At 41.2% G+C, this 20,237-nt stretch overlaps 1 protein-coding gene across 2 annotated transcripts in view; it reads left to right on the top strand.

Moving 5' to 3' along the window:
* Positions 1–20,237, top strand: part of ACXD (Adenylyl cyclase X D) — a 152,409-nt gene that overhangs the window by 74,737 nt on the left and 57,435 nt on the right. For both annotated transcript variants that reach the window (XM_083122383.1, XM_083122382.1), the window contains 5 exons: positions 863–952; positions 3,841–3,995; positions 6,387–6,554; positions 7,718–7,976; positions 8,564–8,659. In XM_083122383.1, coding sequence (XP_082978509.1) covers positions 863–952; positions 3,841–3,995; positions 6,387–6,554; positions 7,718–7,976; positions 8,564–8,659 — 768 coding nt within the window. The remainder of the gene's footprint in view (positions 1–862; positions 953–3,840; positions 3,996–6,386; positions 6,555–7,717; positions 7,977–8,563; positions 8,660–20,237) is intronic.

Genomic DNA, 20,237 nt, shown 5'->3' with positions numbered 1-20,237 from the left:
CAGGGTAAAAAATGGCGCTGTAAGCAGTCAAAACTTGGTATAGTTACAGGAAAAACACTATAAATCGCAGAAAACAATACTCCTTGTAATAAAATATCGCTACAATTTCACTATTCGAATTACATGAACATTACTAAAGGAAAAAGCAACAAGCGTCACCAACAACAACCAGGGAGCTCACACAATGGTTAGGCAATTTCACCGACTTTGACGTCAGAGTTATGGAAAATTCCACGTTTTGACTGCTTACAGCGCCGTTTTTTACCCTGGTGGCGAGAATTGGAACTATTTTTTTTTCATAATTCGCGAGCGCATTGCTTCATTAGCATATCTACGAAGTTTCAGACTGCTACTCTCATTACAGTCCGTGCTGTACCACTCTGAACACCGTCACTTTAATTATAACCACCTGGGTATGTATTTATGCAGCGCCATTGTTTTGTACCTAATACCGTTTTATACAAAACGTTATTCCTCTCGGTTGAATAGTTATCGGCTTTTAAAAATGTGAAGTGATACGTTGTTTACATCTCACGCGGCCGCCATTACACTCGTGACCTAAAGGTCGCTTCTGATTGGTTACGCTACGAAAAATGCTACTGACCGAGCCTATCCTTGAGAAATGCCATGAAATATGCCATGGCATCTGAAATGCCATACCATTTCTCACTTTACACGGTAGAATTTTGACCATGGCATAAATGTTACGAAAAATGCTAAGGACTATGGCAGTCTGTTGCACCTCCCCTTGCTACTGCGCAGCGGACTTATTCAGTGTTCACCCGCAAAGGTACAGCTCGTCGATTCTAAAAAATGTTGATGCTTTCTTACAACGATTTACATGAAGTCTATTATTTTTCAGATTGAGGACACATCAACTACCCTAGCGCGGTCGTTATACAATAAGAGGGCCAGCATTGCTGTTAGCAACCACCCGGTGAGGGGGAAGCAGGTAAGATATTCCTGAGAAAGGGGGAGACATTAGAATCTTACCCCGTGTGCTGTGGTGTTGAGTGAGCACGTGAAGCACGAAGGGTGGGAAAGAAATTTGAAAAATAAGTGTTTCACGGTAAGAACAAAGTTAATGTAAACAAATACATTTTGAAATCCATTCATGGTTGTTAAAGGTTCAGGAATTTTAAATAAATTCAATTCCGGTCCAGGAGAGAAAATCAGTAAGCGTAAATGGGTTTTAAGTTTAAAATAGTTCAATTCGGTCCAGGAACTTTTTTCCATATCAATTTTAATACGGTCCAGGAACATTTTTTTCCAAAGGAATTTAAATACGGTCCAGGAACCTTGTTTCAATGAAACAATACGCAACTTGGACCGAATTTAAATTGTGCAAAAAAAAAAAAGAAGGTTCCGGTCCTGTTGCAAAACCCAATAGAACCCATTAAAATTTATGGGTTTCCTGGACCTTGAACAACACTGCATCCATTCAATTAATACCTACATGTGTTTTAGGTTCACTTTATACACAGTGAGTCTAATCGGGACTGGAACTACAGTTTAAAGTGGGCTACAAACCTCTATGTGCCTCCACTGAGTATCGAACCCGGGACCCCTTGATTACAAGTCGACGACGCAACCATTGCTCAACCGGGGAGGCTCCATGACCAGTCGGTTGGACGTCCGACTGCCACGCGGGAGACTCAGGTGCGATTACCGAGTGGGTGATTTCAGGGGGAAATTTTCAACGATGTCTCTGCATGGAACGGGTCTGGGATTCACCCAGCTTCTAAGAAATTGGTACTTTGGGGTGGGAGCGTAATGACAGGAATATAATGAATTCTAACAATAGTGTAAAATTAACTTGGAGTTGAACTGCATTGGGAGTGTCACTATTCATCTTAGCGACCCCGAAAACTATGGATTCCATACTAATGTCGGTCGTTTTCGATTATTTTTGCATTTCACCCCCTTCCAACTCCCACCCCTAGGGGTACCAGAAGTGTCATACCCCCGCAGTATTTCTTTCCAGATTGTAAGTCGTATGTTTAACAAGTTTGGTCATCGTGATGTCAACAATTAGCTTAGAGACTCCGAAAACTATGGATTCGACACTATTCGAGGTCATCTTTGACATTTTATTTTACACCCCTTCTCACCCCCCATTCCGATAGGTGATTGGGAGTGTTCCTATTCATCTTAGACACCCCGAAAACTATGGATTCCACACTAATATCGGTCCACCCCCTTCCCATCCCCAACCCTAGGGATGCCAATGTAACTATAGATCGACCACAAGGGAAAAAACCTTGGGACGAAATGTCCCTGCGCAGCTTTCCCTTCTTCCCTCCACTTCGGGCCATAAGGAAACATGGTCCACTCTCCCCCTCCTCTACTCGCGGGAGTACCGCCCACAGGAGTAGCTGGTCTACGCAGGTTGTTTTGCTCGTGGTTCCACTATAATTGTATTTACAGGTAAATGTCATCGTGAATGTCACCAATTAGCTTAGCGACTCCGAAAAGTATGGACTCAACACTAATGTAGGTCATTTTTCTAAATTCTATTTATGACATTAAAATGTCACCCCCTCTCAGCCCCTATCACGATAGGTGAGGAACTTGGAGTTGAGCGGCATTGGGAGTGTTACTATTCATCTTAGCGGCCCCAACAACTATTGACTCTACAGTAATATTGGTCGATTTCGATTATTTTTACATGTCACCCCTTCCCACCCCACCGCTAAGGGTGCCAGGGCTGTCTTACCCCCCACGGTATTTCTTTTCAAAATGTAAGTCAAATGTGTACCAAGTTTGGTCATCGTGAATGTCACCAATTAGCTTAGCGACTCCGAAAACTATGGATTCACACTAATCTAATTATTTTTTTTCAACCCCTCTCACCCACCATCCCGATAGGCGATGAACTTGGAGTTGAGCGGCATTATGAGTGTCACTATTCATCTTAGCAACCCCGAAAACTATGAATTCCACACTAATATCGGTCGATTTCGATTATTTTTACATGTCACCCCTTTCCACCCCCACCCCTAGGGGTGCCACGGGTGTCTTACCCCCACAATATTTCTTTCCATATTGTACGTCATATGTGTACCAAGTTTGGTCATCGTGAATGTCACCAATTAGCTTAGCAACTGCGAAAACTATGGATTCGACACTAATCTTGGTCATTTTTGACATTTTAATTTTCACCCCCTCTCAGTGCCCAACCCGACAAGTGATGAACTAGGAGTTGAGCGGCAATGGGAGTGTCATTATTGATCTTAGCGACCCCGAAAACTATGGATAGAACACTAACATCGGTCTTTTTCGATTATTTTTACATGTCACCCCTCCCACCCACCCCTAGGGGTGCCAGGGGTGTCTTACCCTCACAGTATTTATTTCCAGGTTGCAAGTGATACGCGTACCAACTTTGGTTGAAATCGCTCCAGGCGTTCGAGAGTTATGCCGGGACAAACACACACACACACACACACATACATCCATTATTTTATATTAGGAGATTGTTTGTGTGTGGTGGATGTGTGGAAACACAATTCGTATTTTTGGATTTTTACGTAACTTATCTTCTGGATCTAAAGTGTTAATTTAATTTTATCTCAATCTTTTTTAATATATTTTACTGGCCTATGACATGGGTAACGGGTTCATGAGACCTCGAACCATCATATTTTGGTGCATGCATAAATGATTGCAGAATTTGGAACTCACATATTTACTGTTTTAGCCCACAAGCAGGGAGATGGCAAAAAAAAATATTTTGAACTTTTCTTTGATCACAATTATTTGATTATGAAGTAGCCGTAAAAAAATATGTGCACAGCCATTGAGAATTCGGAAGTAACTGTTTTGACATTCCCTTTCCAGAGCAGAAGGCCCACCATCACCGTTGGCGAGAACGGTACAACCCGACGACGCACGGTGCCTATGGATGACAGCCTCACGACGTACAGGAAGATGCTGAATATGGCTGACATAGAGATGGGGAAGGCCATCGACAAGATGCCCTTGGGAAAATACGAGTAAGGCGTCTAAGTGTGTTTCATGCTGTGTAGCTTGCAATCGGATGTCCTAAATGGTCCTAATTTGAATGAAAATTTCCAAGTTGAGGTGTAACTCAAAATGTCACACAACTTTTGTGGTACCCTGTAGGGATAATTTTTGCTTGTGGCGCCATCCCTTATAGATGGGAAACTTAGTGTGTTCATTGAAGTGTCCACTCTGCACGCCCGTTGTCCTGGATGAAAGATATAATGACGAAAATACATGTAAATATTGGTTTAAACCGGTGAAGTGATCAGAAATTAGCGATTCGAGCGACGTTTTTAAGACATATGGAAAATTATATGCAGTCGTTTCATCCGACTTGGGGCACTTTCGAACAACACCCCGGGATACGCTTCGTGTAACCATTACGCTTCGAAAGGGTCGTTCGCGTTGACAGGGATTAGGGAAAGATATAAGAGGAGTATACACTTTGATTCAAATTCTTCTTAGACCTCCTGGTATTCATCAATAAGAAGACTATATTTTAAAAAAAATATTTCTGCTTACAAGTGTTTCTTTTTCAAATTTCAGGTTTTTCTTGTTAACAATCACCTCATCTATCATCTATATTACAGGCAGAAAAATAAAAATGTACATACAGCCCTTCAAACACTGTCCCAAGTACTTCTCTTCCAAATAATGAAATCTTAAAAGCTGATATTGGTAATGTTGCAAAACAAGTATTGGAACCTGTTTACGTTCCTTGGGGTTAGGTGCAACAACCAACCATCTGCAAGAGAGGTTTGAAATAAAAAAAAATATTAATAATTAGTCAATTTCATTAAAGAATATGTAATATTTATAATTTTCGGATGGCTTAGAAATATACATTCATATGTAAATATGAAAATCAATCCTGGCATTGTACACATGTACACAATCTCTCTGTCACAAGACAGAAAAAAATACCCTTTATCCCATGTCTGGGTAAGGGTATTTTAGTTACCTTTTAAGGATAGTTAAGGTACACCCCTCTTGTGCATGTTGCTTCACACTGCTCTGTGCTCAAATCATAATCTATTTGCTGAAGTAGTGTCTGTAAGTAGCAGACGATTTTCACGGAACAAACCAGCCTCTCGGTCCTTGCGAGAACGAACTTCACGCATCGCACGAAAATCGACTTTTAAGAACGCCGTAACGAACTTTACAAGCTTCACGAGAGGACTTAAGGAACGGTCAATTGCCATAACTCGTTTAACTTGTACGCCCAAGGCGTCAATCGTAAGTAGAGACCGGATGTTAGGCAAAATGCCTATTCTTTCCTGTTAGAGATATGATGAAAACTAATGTTGCGAAGGCCAGGGGGAAGGGATTAGCTTTGTTTAAAGGCAATTTAATTTTGCCTATTTTGCCTATTTCATACGATATTGCCTATATTATTTCATAAATGCCAGATATTGCCTATTTTAGGCATTTTCTTTAATATTGGGACATGACTGAACTCTGTGCATACAATTTCCTGTTCCCAAGAGTAGTTTCCGATGCTTCCAAGAAATTTGAAAATAACAGTAAGCGTGTTATTACAGCTAATAAGGACTTGGACAAATTAAGGGCAATTCAACAAGTTCCGAAAGGTGAAAATATACGAACTGAGTTAGATCCACATGTTCTGGCGTGCTTTAAGTATGCTCCGGTAACATCTGTGGAGGTTGAAAGATCTTTTTCAATTCTAAAAAAATGTGTTGTCCGATCGCAGACATAACTTGTCAGTTGATCACCTGAAGAAATACCTTGTTGTGATGTGCAACCACAATTAGTGCTTCTTATTCAGAGACTGCCAAACCGTACAGTACAAACTTGAAATGTATTTAAATAGTTTCTTAATTCGAACTGCTGTGTGGAATATATATTGTAAATTTTTAAACTGAAATAAACCTGTGTGCAGTGATGAAGTGTATATTTAAATAATTTGCGTACTGGTTGGAAGTAGCCAACAATTTCTTTGGACAGACTATTGTGTGTAGCCATTATACAACGGAACATTTTGGGCTGACGTGACTCCTGTTTGCAGTGATTTATTAAGTACAATATTGGACTGCTGTCTCTAAAGATGAGCTCCTGGTTTATTTTAAGCAATTTTAAAGAATGTACAAGTATGTTTCTATATTTTTTAAACACCTATTTCTTTTTGTATGTCTATCTTCATTATTTTGAGTTAAATTTCATTGCCTTTTTATTGCCTATTTGTATTTTAATGCCTATTTTACTGCCTATTTTGAAAATTATAAGTGCTTATTTGCCTGCCTATTTTATATGTTTTTAGTGCCTAAACATCCGGTCTCTAATCATAAGTTAATCCGCCCCTAAAGATAGAAAATCGTTAAACCGCCACTTCTCTGTTATACAAATGCATTTCTCGATTTCAGCCAATGGTTTCGGGCCGAGCAGATCAACCCGCTGTTCCTGTCGTTCAAGGACAAGTCCTGGGAAATCCCCTTCCTCCGGGAGAAGGACCCGCTCTTCAAGTTCTACGTGGCCACAGCGCTGGTCGTCCTCCTCTGCATGCTGCTCATCCAGTGCCTGGTGCTTCCGAGGTAAGAGCCTTACAATCAAGATTATCATAAAAATTGAACTGTGTTTTTGAATATTTCAAATCACTTTTCTGCTTCATTTTTTTTTTAAAAAAGTAAGTATATTGCACTAAATTGAACTGTATAGAATTGACTTTATTGCTAGGCGAGGTTCAGTTGTTGCTGATCTACCACCACTATTACGATTACGTGAAACACAAAACTTGAACTCCAACTTCGGAACTCAGATTGTAGTGTTGGAAATTACCGTAAATTTTACGATATTCTAAATTTGTCAAAATTTAACAACTTGGCTGTTATTTACGAAAACGCAACCGTATTTTATTTAACTCTGAATATTTTAAAAATAATGATTGTAAATTTCACTTGCGTGTACTATAAATATATTTTTAAAAGCTGAATAATTTAAATTAGATTACTGTGTAAGTGTAAAGGTTCCTGCATGGCAGTCAGATATGCACTTAATAACTTATGTCTTTTTGCATATTAATTGTTGTGTATCAGAAACTTATTCTAATTATATTAATTATTGGCGTCCAAATCAACCAGACACTTTTCCTATGTATTACGGTCAAGGGATATGATTATAAACACTGTACATTATTTTCCCTTACATTAAAACAAGAACATAAATTAAGAATATTTGAAAATAAAATCCTTTGTACCTAAAAGGGATGAGGAGACAGGTGAGTGGAGAAGGTTACGTAACTTAGAAGTGCATAATTTGTATTCCTGTCCAGATATTATTATAATAATTAAATCAAGAAGACTTATATGGGCAGGCCATGTGGCACAAATGGGAGAGGAAATAACAGTTTACAGTATAAGGTTCTTGTTGGGAAACCTGGTAGTAAGAGACCTGTAGGAAGGCCAATACGAAGATGGAGGGATAACGTTCAGATGGATGTAAAGGAAATCGATAGGGGTGTAATAGATTCGATTGTTCTTGCCCAGAATAGGGACAGATCGAAGTATTGTGTTGATGCAGCCAACATCTTCGAATTTAAGAATGCTATAAAGAGTTAGTTAGTATTGTACATTATTTATGACAAGATAAATTTCGTATTATTCCCAAGGTATTTTGGAGGGGGCTGAACCCCCACAACCCCCTCCCGGCACGCCCTTCGAAATACCACAGACTAACGCTTGGTTCCTCTTGCCAACAGCTCCCACCGGCCGATCTGGATTTCTTTCGGCATCGCCTTGTGCCTTCTGATGGTCCTGATCCCGATCACGTGGTCCAACTACGTCTGGAACAGGGTGAGGGACCCTCACGAGGAGCAGGAGATCATTCCGGAGCCTCGGAACACCACCGTCCTCTTCTTCTACAACATCTCTCAGTACATAGTTGGCAGCCTCACCTGTCGCACGTTGTTGTACATAATCATTACCGCCGCCCTGTCGACCTGCAGTATGGTCGATCTCGTAAGTATTATCACTTTAACCGCTTATTTTATAGATTTTCTACAATGCTGGAGAAATCTGGCTACTCTTTGTTCGCTGTAAGAATGAAACCAAAGTAAACAAAATAGGGGAGAGTCGTCCAATGGGGACACTAACATATTTTGACCTACCAAGAGAAAATTTATCAATGAAAAACCTTTTCTTTTCTGAGAATGTCCTAGACTATCAGGAAACAATGATGGTTATTAAAGATGCCTAGGTTAAAGCCTTGTTTCGAAGCTACGGTATATCAAAATATAAATAAATAAATAATCTATCCTGTATGTATGCAACCATGTTGCACAGATCCACACCCTGTAATTATGTGTTTTGTTTGTTCGTGTTCCCTACCTTCAGATCGATACTTATCACATGTGTACTTTGCTGTTGTATACAAGTTCAGCCTCCAGCCAACAATTTAGGTTTAGATGTAGGAACTGGATTCGCTTTGCTTCCTTTCCATAAATATCTATCACTTTGTTGAAGAACAGTTATTTGTCTTTTTTGCTGTTTCCAGCGTTTGGAAGAAGAAAACAAAGTAATTGCTCTTTTTTTCTTTTTCGTTGCAGATCGAATGTGATTTTAGCATCCCGAAGAACACACTCCTGACGAAGGCGTTTCTTGTGCAGAAAGTGCAGACGATGTGCCACTGCAGTGCGCCGTGGGTGAGTGTGTAACAGGCATGGTTCCCAAGTGGCACCTTTACCGGCCATTTCTGATTTTTCTACTTTCGTTGACTTATTCATTAACTCTTGATAATCGATCTGAGGCTATCTCTCAAACGTTTTTGACCCTGGAGGTTGTAGATGTGACACACATGGAACTAGGGTTGACGAGCTGTATCTAGCATCGAGCGACTCGGGCATTGCTTTATAAGACCCGTCGATCCTTAAATGTCGAGAAGGTGAAGTACGCAAAGATACAGCTCGTCGACTCTAGGGATGATGACGAGATAATACTTGGCAGAACCTCGCCACCGACCTTCGTGGTTAACACAGCGCGCTTCATCGCCAGGGGTCTGGGTTCGAATCCCGGTCTGGCCATGGGTGTTCTTCTCATCCTCGTCGTCACAATTATCCGAAAGTTGAAGAAAAGCGACGCCAAATAATAAAAATTAAATCGAATCAAATCATGGCATGGCGCCTATACTCTGTACAAGGAATTTCTGAAGCAAGTCAACGAAAGCAAGTTTTCTGCGCAAGTAGTGACTCGAGAGGGCTATACCAATGGGCGCAAGAGAGGGTGAGTGAGTGCATGGAAGGGAAAACGCAACTGCAGATACCAGCCATTTACAGCAGCTGCGCGCTGCTTTGCTCGGCCCACTTGCTTTCTCCCTTTCTCTAACGTTATGCACGACGTTGTTCCCCACACTCCTGGGGCAGAGTGAAGAGGACTGATTTCCGTTTGCACCAACGTCGATTTACTCGCGAACAGTAGTAACCGACAAATCGGCAGGTTATCTGTTGCACCAACAGAAACGCCGGGTGAACTGGGAGGGTCAGCTTTATCCTCTGAAGTCGGCGAGTAACAGCGAAGTTAACCCGCGTGCAGCGGAGTAATGGCTGCCATCCGCAATCGGTAAAATATCCAGGAGCGATTCCTCCATGTAGGAAGTGAGAAACTTTCTACAGTTCATTTGTACTTATTTCCAGTTCTCTACTTTTTAGGAGTTTAATGTGTTTTATAAAATTATGAGCGCAATGTACTGTCAAGAGTTGACTACTCTTGCTCGCTCAAGCAATAGCCCAAAGACGATGGTCCAGGGACGTAGCTAGGTTGATCAGTTTGGGGGGGCCCAAACGTAAGATTTTTTCTATCAAACTATTATAAATTAACAAACTATTTATACACCATATAGGCCTATACTGTATACATACATTATATATGTATGTATGCGTGTGTATATATGTGTGTGTGTATATATAGTCTTGGAAAGAAAAGGAGCAAGGGCCTCCTCGGTGGCGCATGGTAGCATCGTCGCCTTGTAATCAAGGGGTTTCGGGTTCGATAAGCGGTGGATGCTCATAGTGGTTCGGATCCCACTTTACACTGTAGAACCAGTCCCGATTAACCTTACTGTGTATAAAGTGGACTTAAACACCAACTCAATCAATCAATAAATTGGAAAGGAACATCATTTTCTTCTGTAGCCCCCAACAGTCTACGGATATACTCTCGCGAAATACACAGCCATTATACGAGAAACTAAATGCAGAATGAACTCATTAGCTTAATGGCTGATACACCAAGAACAATGTTATTAGTCTTTAGATTTGTAAATTTGCTGGAAGGAAATTGAGAAGTAGATAAAACCGTGGTTTTAGGTATAAAGTGCTGGAACCAGGTTTACAAGTATTGGCAACAGTGCAAATATGAAATGTGTGCGTAATTAGTTCAAGCTAGGCATCTCATGTATACAGTTCATACCGGAATCGAATCCGGTATCTCTTAGTTCAAGGCGACCGCGTTAAGCACTATTCTAAAGGGCTGGCCAAGTCTTCTATGGCATCTGATTGTTCACTTGGGAAATGATGACGATAAGAAATTATATGCACACGTCTAATTTCTTAAAATTAATCTTATTTGTGTGTGGAAAACTGAATATATGATGGCACTGGATAAAACAAAGTTCCCACACGCTCAAATGATTACGCTCTCGTCTTTGGTTCGGCAGGTTCAACAACCTGCCCGGGTTCGATTCCCGATGGAGGCACATAGTTGTTCGGATCTCACTTTAAACTGTAGGTCCACTCCCGATTAGCCTTACTGTGCATAAAGTGGACTTAAAACACCAGTTCAATTAATCAATCAATCGAAAGGTTCAAGGTTCGATCGCTGGTGGTCAGGCCGGTAGCCAGAATTTGATTTCGGAAGGGGCTTATCCCTTATCGGCAGCCGCCATCTAAACACGAAAAGGTTGGGGAGAGGAGTAAATGCGCTGAAGATGAATTTCTTGGTATATTGCAACTTACCATATACAAGATGTTTAATCCTGTTAATGAAGTAAATTTAATTACTACTAGACATTATTAAAATCAGATATTTGTAGGATTTCGGGAAAGGGCTGCAGCCCCCGAACCCCATCCCTGGGTATGTGCCTGCTGGTATTAGTTCCAAAATTTCTGTTTTGTTCCAACATCGTGAGGACAATTTGGGAAGTACTTGAAAGCGATATGGAAGCAAATTCTGCTCTCGAAACTATGAGACTCGATGTGATGACCACGCACAACCGAATGAAAGGACTCTTCACAGGCCTTGTCCCTCGATATTAATTTTACTGACTAATTGTAAGTTTTTCTCGGTCTCCTCGATGACGCAGTGGTAGCGTCGCCGCCTTGTAATTCAAGGGGTCCCGGGTTCGAAACCAGGTGGAGGCACATAGTGGTTCGGGTCCCCGATTAGCCTCACTGTGCATACAGTGGACTTAAAACACGAACTCGATAATTGGAAGGTTTTAGAAGAACTAAACATGGCTTTTTATGCATCCTACAACTTTGCTTCTTTTCACCCTACTTTTACAGTTTTTCTTCCTAAGAATTCCACTGAGTATAACACGCAACGAAACCAGAGGTCCAAGGTTCGGACATTGGACAGGTATGGTTGTATCATGTCTGTCGCATCGCCATTCCTTCGGCTCATCATTCATCCTCATCGTCGCATTTAACCCAAGAGGTAGAAAAGCGGCATAATATAGAAATATATAAATGATTGATTTGGTTTATTTTACTTTGCTTTTCTGACACTTTTTGGCTAATCATGAAGATGAAGATGACAATGAGTGATTGAAATTGATGAGAGGACCATCATAAAGAACACACACGCCCAGTCCGGGATTCGAACCAGGACACCTGGCATCGTAATGCACCTTGTTAACCACTGCACAACAAATAAAAACAGAAAATGCTTGATAAGTTATTTGCTTCTCCATAACTCATTATTATATTATAAGTATTATTCGGTGCATGACTAGGGATTAATTATATTTGTATGTCTAGCCAACCTTCCCAATTAAGCAGCAGCAGCTTCCGCATTTGCAGGTGGAGGCTAAATGAAGAAAATTCACAGAAAGTCAGAAATATATACAAATTTTGTAACATAATACTTATAGAGCATGCAGACGGCTGTTAAAACAATTGCTACATACCTAGTTTCCTTCCTTAAGTGAAACGTGGTTTATTCTTCATTATACATGAGATCAACCACCCTGGGAGTCGAACCCAGGATCTTGTGTGGTAGTCAGACTCTCTTTTAGAATGCCAATATGTTGGATATTTGGTCGATCAGTCGATCCTTGTCCATTGTTTCCAGAGGAAGACAATCTGGCAGCTTCTCATTCAACATTTTACTCGCGATGTAGGAAAACGAGATCACAAACACTTCGTGATGCTATCTTCTCGCGTTTACAGAAGTTTACCAGCCTCAGACAACAAATCCTACTTCAAATTGACAGATACCAACTGTCCATCAAATCAACAGATGAACCGACCGCTTCGATTCTCCGAATTTTCAGAAAGTGGCCTTTCCCTCCTTGCAGGGCAGGTCATTAGCAGGAGGGTTGGTGCATGTGAGAAGAACCGCTATGTCATTCATTCCCGCGCCTAAAAAGGGACAAGCAATAGAATTCTGTTCTTGGAATTTGAAACGGATGGGGATATCTTTTCTGAACCATAAAATAATTAACCCAGAAAGTTCTAGCCACCCGTAGCTAAATCTTCCTGTTTGTGTCGTCTTTTCGGCGCCCATGGTGCCAGTGCAGGGCCAGGTGAAGAGAAAGTGCGGGTTTTGGGGGGATCCTGGATCTGGTGTGCAGCAAGGAGGAAAAGTGCATTTTCAATAGGTCTCAGACTTCCCTGACCGGGGCGGACCACAAAACCATTAACTGCATTCCCTCCCAATACATCTGTTTGTGTTCAACAAGCAAGAAACAGGGAAATAGGAAAGAAATGCCTTGCTTGGGTTCGTGCTACTGAAAATTGAAGAAGTGTTTCAAACTGCAAGCAAAATTTACTGAAGAATTATTTTGCAATATTTGTCATCAAAGTAAAATTTCCAGCAAATACAGAATAGTTTCCCGGGACCACGTGGACGTTTGCCGGGGCCAGTGCCCCCGCATGCCCCCCCCTAACGACGTCCCTGCGATGGTCACACATTGACGCTCTCTGAAGAACATCGTCGGTCATCCTACAGATAGAGTGAAAGGGGCAGTGAAGGGAAGGGGGGAGGTTGCGAAGATCGGCGAGGGGTTAGGAACCAAAAAGAGTTTCCTCAATCAGCGATGCCAACCACAACAAAATGGTACTGAACAGTGGCGTATGCTGGTTTTAACTAGTGGGTAATCTCAGACACTTGATTCATCCACCCACTCCTGAAGTCTCCCTGCAAATGTACCTCAACATTCATACAGGATTTACGAATATATGTGTGAAAAATATTACCTTATTGTTGCGACCACTGTCGAATAATTGTTGTGATTGCACTTGAAGTTAATCTACGTTTAGAATTTCAAACAATAAAACAAGATAATATAATAAATCTATAAGAAAAAACCTGTAACAAAGAATATGAAAGGAATTCGGTAGTGAAATAAAAACCCTTAATATTAATTGAAGTGTAAAATTCAAGTTACCCCAGTACCCAGTTACTCGTGCATTCCTGATTTTTGTTTTTATACACGGAAGTTTGAGTTCAAGACCTGTGGTACAAGAGATTCTACTGGCCTACCTACATTAACTATTTGCAATTTCTCCGGAAAAGATCCCGTTCCAAATATTTTCACACGAAAATATTATATTATATCCATTGCCTTTAACTTTAAACACAGCACTAGCACGAATACTAAACCACTAACAGCTAAACAAATATTAAATTCTCGAATCGCTACAACACGCATTCAATTCCCTGCGCCAATCTTCTATTGTGGTTCCTTACTGCTTGACACAGACTCCATATTCCCTGCGATGCGCGAGGTTCTATAAGTTGGAATCATTGCGTTTTTTGCTTATATATTTTACATTCAAACATCTTTTATCATTATGATCATTATTAATCTAGAGAGGGGGAGAAGCAACTTAAATTACCTAATATAAGTGTACGTATATATATAATTTATTTCTGATAGCTTTCCCTTTTAAAAATTATTCATTTCTGTGAAAGAAATACTCTCACTGGTTTTGAAGGCTACAAAGAAAGTAATCACGCATTTTAAAATACAAAAATGAATAAAAGTAAGCATATAAATAGTTTAATTACTTCATTAATCGATTTATTAAATTGTTATTTGACGTCGCTTTTCTGCCACTTTTGGCTAATCACTACGAGTGATGATATGAAATTGATGAAGGGACATTTACAAAGAACGCCCATGCCCGGGCCGGTATTCGAACCCTGGAGCTCTGACGTCGTAGGGAGCTGTGGCAACCACTCCGCCACAGAGGTCGGTGTAATTTCTTGAATTTCTAGTTAAAATTTTAATTTATTTAATTACCGTCATCTTCAATATTAAAGCTTTTTTTTTCCTATGACAATATCTGTTGAAATAGCAGATATCAGGAAGACAGAAGCAAATGTAAAATGAGAATTAACATAGAATTGGTTCGCAAATGTTGTTCACATTTCCCTGTTTCTCGCGCACTTTCAGATGTATTTTCTCTACTTTCCTTTTCAGTACGTAATTTGCGAACCCAGAATTCTGTTTCCTGAGAAATTTCCCTGTCGTAAACAACACAGCTCCTACGATACAAAGGCCACCGGGGAAGAATGGCAGAAGAGGGTGCCAGGCGAGGGAACGGCAAAGGCTCTGGGGTGGAGAGTGCAACCGATGGACTCTCTCCAGAAGGAGCTTACCCTTGCCAGGGAATAACCGCGCCTGAGAAGCAGTGTTTCCTTCCCCTCCCGTCAAGGGATTTAATGGGAGCCGGCGGAATCTCACCCTGACGTCACCAGATTCCACCAGCAGGAGAAAGTGGCTGAAAGCCTCTCGGACATTCAGCGGCAAACGTTTGAAAAACATTCGCGCGCTGGAAGTAAAGAAATATGCGAATCAAAGATTGGTTCGGAAGAATATTGCGAAGAAATAAAAAACAACTTTTTTTAAAAATTATAGTCGGGTCATCTCCGATTACCTAGGTGACCCAGAGTATACGCCGCTGGTACTGAACCAAGCACAGTTTGATCTTTGTTCGCACTTAGCACCCTGCTTTTGGTATAACGGTCAAATCTAGCATAATGTACAAACGCAGTCGCTGGGAGAGGGAAATCGAATTCAAAGGAATATGTTTTCAGGAAATAAAAATAAAAGTATGTCCAAATCTTATTTCTACTTCACCAGCGGACATATTTCAAACGAAAGGGACTATGCGGACGCAGCGGCAAGCTTTTTTACGACCATGCTACGATCCATCCTCTATCTTTTCTTCATCCTATCCGATTTAGTTTCGTCAGGAGATATTATGGTAGGAAATCGGTAGAAAGTTGGAGGTAAACAATTTTCCCAAACATTTTAAAGTTCTATGTTGAACCCATGTCGTTTGTTGCACCAGTTTAAACAATTTTGGAGGGAAATTTACACTATTGCATTACTGTTAAAAATAAATAACGCAAGTTCAATACTCTAGAAAAGTAGATGCAGAATTCAATTATCCGAAGAAAATAAATAATTAATAATAAATCCTAGCACAATTTAGAAGCATTTAGCATAATTTTGAAGATTAAGCAGTACTTTTTATTATCGTCAATCCACACGATAACAGGGAAGGGGAAAAAATCAAAATTCTTGCAAAATGTGAAATACTGTCAATGTTATTTCCGTCGGTTTTTATAGACTCACATTTAAAAAATTCATAGTTCAAAGTGAGGAGCAAGGTCCCCTTGCCATACCTTCAGCATGGGTCTGCAGATAACATTCTAAATGCAATGGATAGTACAAGCAATACGTGTGAATGTAATTGAACGCATTTTTTAAACCTTCCTCGGTTTACCATAACTTCTTCCTACACTCTGAAAAAGGCATGAGTCGCCACTGAATGTATCACTTCAGAATTTCAAAACTAAATAAATGTAAAATGGGAAGTAAGAGACTCAAAACTGCGTATATAAAAAGCGAGAAACGTGTAGTATGTTATTAAATATATACTTTGGCAGATGTTTACTGTGCACATTCTGCAGTACTGGGTTTGTAAAATTGAACGTACAATATAAACATAAACGTACACCCAGTAGCAGAGGAAAGTGGAATAGTTCTAGCCACTACGTGAAAGTACATGTATACATCGAAATCTACTGCAAACATCACTATAAACTACTTACTATGATCGCAAGCTGCAATAAAATATCAACATTTATTTACGTAAATATTTTTCCCCTTCTTATCATGTGCTTGAATTTCTCTTGTGGCAGTCCCTTGTCACTGTTTACGGAGATATTAAAGTCCCGTTACCTTCGTCCTTTCTCTTTTTTTCTGTCATACAGCCACACCACGAGTGGAACCACGCCTTCTCGAAACAGGTGACCAATCACATGCTTCCATCTGTATGGCGTTTTGGAACTTGATTTAGGGCTAGCTGCTATCCTAGAGTAAAGCCGGGGTTTCACTACTCGCACGGGCTGGAATACCTTTCAGATTGGCAATGAAAATTGATCCTAACTCTAATGCTACCAGTTACCCTGGACACCGACCCGTTGATTTTCAAACTCGCGAGTTTGTGCAATGTTGGTGCAAAAGCTCATGACTCTCTCTCGTCACGAGTTTTTAAACAAAGTAGCCTTTCAACCTCGAAGGGTAAGTCTCCATCTCGCGTCGAAATACATATAGCATCTCGCTGCACAAAGTTTACAGCGTAAAGGGGTCTTATTATCTGATAACGCTTTGCTACGACGCTACGAACCCTAAAAACACAATGTATGAAAGCACACTATACACCTTTTCCGGAATGTCTGGAGTAAGAGAACGCGAACGCGTCCTGCGCGCACGTTGCGTGTGCCTCGTCGAATGAACGCGCGGAGGGGAGGGGTCGTGCGGGAGGGAGCGACTCGACTGGTCATTCGCGATCCAGTAGTTCTGTAGTAAACATGACAGCTCGCAAGCCTGCTAGGGGAATTCTGCATTCAGGAGAGTTTGGCCCCGCCCACAAGCTTTCGCCTCTGCGCGTCGCTACTCCAGACATTCCGGAAAAGTTGTATACACAGGTTCAAGGCTACTACTAATTTGCAATTACAATAAACAAAATATATGATGAAAATATTCTATCGGGCTATCAACCAGGCTAGTTATGGGATTCCAATATTTCGAGAGCTAACATTACTCTCATCTCTTCAGCGTAGAAGTGACTTCTCTGAAGATGAGAGTGAAAGCTTGAAATCCTTCCCACAAATCACCTGATCGATAGCCCGATAGAATCTTTTCATTATTCGTCGTCAGGAAAGCTTCAAGACTTAATTTTAAAATACAGTGCTCAAAAAAAGTTTTGCATATTCACGGTTTTTGATCATTTTATTGTACTAGATACATGGAATCATATTCAAGAGTACAGAGGAGACATACAAACAGAAAGGAAACAGTGCAACCATGCAGAAGAAAAAAAATCACACCAGAAGCACAAGATTGAAAATGTGGGATGCGTAACACAAAAGAAAGGCAGGGCAATACCGTGTACCTACGGCTCGAAGGCATGCTTGGGATCAACAGATGGGAGTTCAGTACCGTCTATAGCCACCTCGAGTCCGAAGGCATGCTTGAACACGACAGGGCATGCTAAGGATAAGAGCAATCAACTTCTCCTGAGGAAGATTGTCCCACTCTTGTATGGCAGCCTCCTGCAATTGCACCTTGTTCACAGGAGGATTTTCGCGGCTGACAATTGCTCGCTTCAGGTGTCCCCATGCATGTCCCACACAGTTCACGTCTGGAGAATACGCCGGCCACACCATGCGTCGAATGCCATGCACATCAAGGAACTCTTGAATCACTCTGGCTCGAAGTGGTCTAGCGTTATTATCCACCAGCGTGAAGCCATGTCCCACAGTTGTAGAGAAACCTGCTACCACGGGTTCGAGAATAGCGTTTCTGTAGATCAGACCAGTCATGTGACCCTGGAGAGAAATTAGGGGCGTACGTCGACCAAACATGATTCCACCCCAAAACATGATGGAGCCCCCTGCTGCTGGTGACGTTCCTGGATGAAGGTCTCGTTCAATCTCTCATCTGATCGTCTCCAAACACTTATGCTTTTGCTTAACGGGTGCAAACTGATGGTGACCTCGTCTGTAAAGAGCATGTGCTCCCACTGTTCCTGACTCATTCGCTGTGCATTGTTTCCCACCTTACACAGTGTCTCTTATGGTGTGGTTTCAGAGGAACCTTGGGTATGGGTCTTCTTGACGTCAATCCTTCCTTCCTCATGAAGTTGATTCCGCACTGTCTGATTGGAAACATTCGCTCCTGAGGCCCTCCGCAGATCCTGGCACAAACTGGCAGCAGTTGCAGTGGGTCTACGACGTCCCGAAATCACCACGTACCGATCTTCCTTGCGTGTTTTATTGCGTGGCCGCCCTGTCTTTGGTCGATTGGCAACTGATTGTGTCTCCCTGATCTTTTTCCACAATCGAGAGACATCACTTGGCTCACTCCAGCATGGGCAGCGACGTCCACTTGGCGATATCCTTCTTGCAGCAGCGTTACAATTCGAATACGATCCGTAGCAGAAATGGTTGCTCGAGGCATGTTGCCCTTTGTTTTCCACCCGCTCTCTGTGCAGTTTCCAACTCACAAGTGCGGATAAGACACGGATAATGCCTCCCATCGGGCTGCTTTCAAATCTACTCAGGGATCATGTGGCAAATACTGCCCTCTATCTGCTGAATATCGAACTCACTTGGGGCATTATGTCGGTTTCTGTCTCGGGCATTGCTCACATAATGAACATTGTATACCTTTTGGGGATATCGCGACTCAAACCGCATGCAATCATAATATGCAAAACTTTTTTTGAGCACTGTATATATATTATCTCTCTGGAAATAACTTGCAAGAATAACTCTGCTTGGTAAATTTGGTTGAGGTAAAATTTTCATTGTGGGTTTACCCGATAGCATGATGATAACGCTGTTCATTGTAATCCAAGGGTCCCGAGTTCGATTCCCGCGGTGGAGGCATGATTGGTTTGAATTCCATTTTTAAACTGTAGGTCCAGTCCCCAAGTAGCCTATCTGTATGTAAAGTGAACTTAAAACATGTTCCTGGAAAATGGTCCGACTACGGTTCACGCAGGCGGAAGAGTGCATGGCAGGAACAGGGAGGAGAATTCGATTCGCAAACCATGTAGTTCACGGTAGTCGCTGCACCGCTTGTCGAGTGTTAATGGCAAGGTGTGAATGTGTTAATGATTTTAACATGAAGGTGCTGTACCTCTTACGTATGCACATACCAGTAACTGGTAATGAAGTGCATTCATTTCGGCAACGTTTTTCCTTTCTTCTTGTGACATCTCAAACAGATCATCATGCATTTTTGTTCAGAGTTGAAAATTAAAGTTGAAAAGAGTAAACACGTTGAATTTGGTTATGGAGTTCTAAACGTCACATTTCTATGATACTTTAAAATGTGATAACAATCGACAATAACTTCTAAGTTGCATTTTATAACGAACATTCATGTAACTGGAGAAATGACGGTTTAAGACCGTCAGTTTTCGCTGCCATCCCCGTAAAAATAATGACCATGACCGTTTTTTATTAACGACCAGTTAACCTAATTAATGTAACATAAGTGGCTCAGTTTTAAAAATAGTCACTGCAGTTTATAATCTTATCTATCTCTATGTATTTTATCATGCATAAAGATAGATAACAATAATTATCAAACAGGCCTATAAAAAAACTGTTGTCCATTTTTGTAAATTAACAGGCAGACTGTTGAATATTAACGGTGCAATATTGTAAATTGTACGGTAACTTCTACAGTTATCCTCTGTTGCCGCGTTTACCTACGAAGGAACTCGCGGTCAAACAGCCAATTAGACCAACCGCTGCTCCGTCCTGCGCTGTGATTGCACATCGTGACTCTGCATGTACTGCAATAGTGTAGATTGTAGACTATGTCAGTAGGATCTGTTTATGCTGCAAGGTATTCTAAACATTTATTTCTGATTGACTTGCCAATTCCCAGGTAAGGCTCGGGGTGTGTCGCGGTATCCTTTATTCCCTGATCTAACGCCCACCTGTCGGAGGGAAGCCAATCGGTGCCAACTG

Source organism: Lepisma saccharinum, chromosome 5 (assembly GCF_977018435.1).
Source record: "Lepisma saccharinum chromosome 5, izLepSacc3.1, whole genome shotgun sequence".
NCBI classification, from domain to species: Eukaryota; Metazoa; Arthropoda; class Insecta; order Zygentoma; family Lepismatidae; genus Lepisma; species Lepisma saccharinum.
The sequence above is the reverse complement of the archived record's forward strand: the minus strand, read 5'-3'. Positions and strand labels throughout refer to the sequence as shown.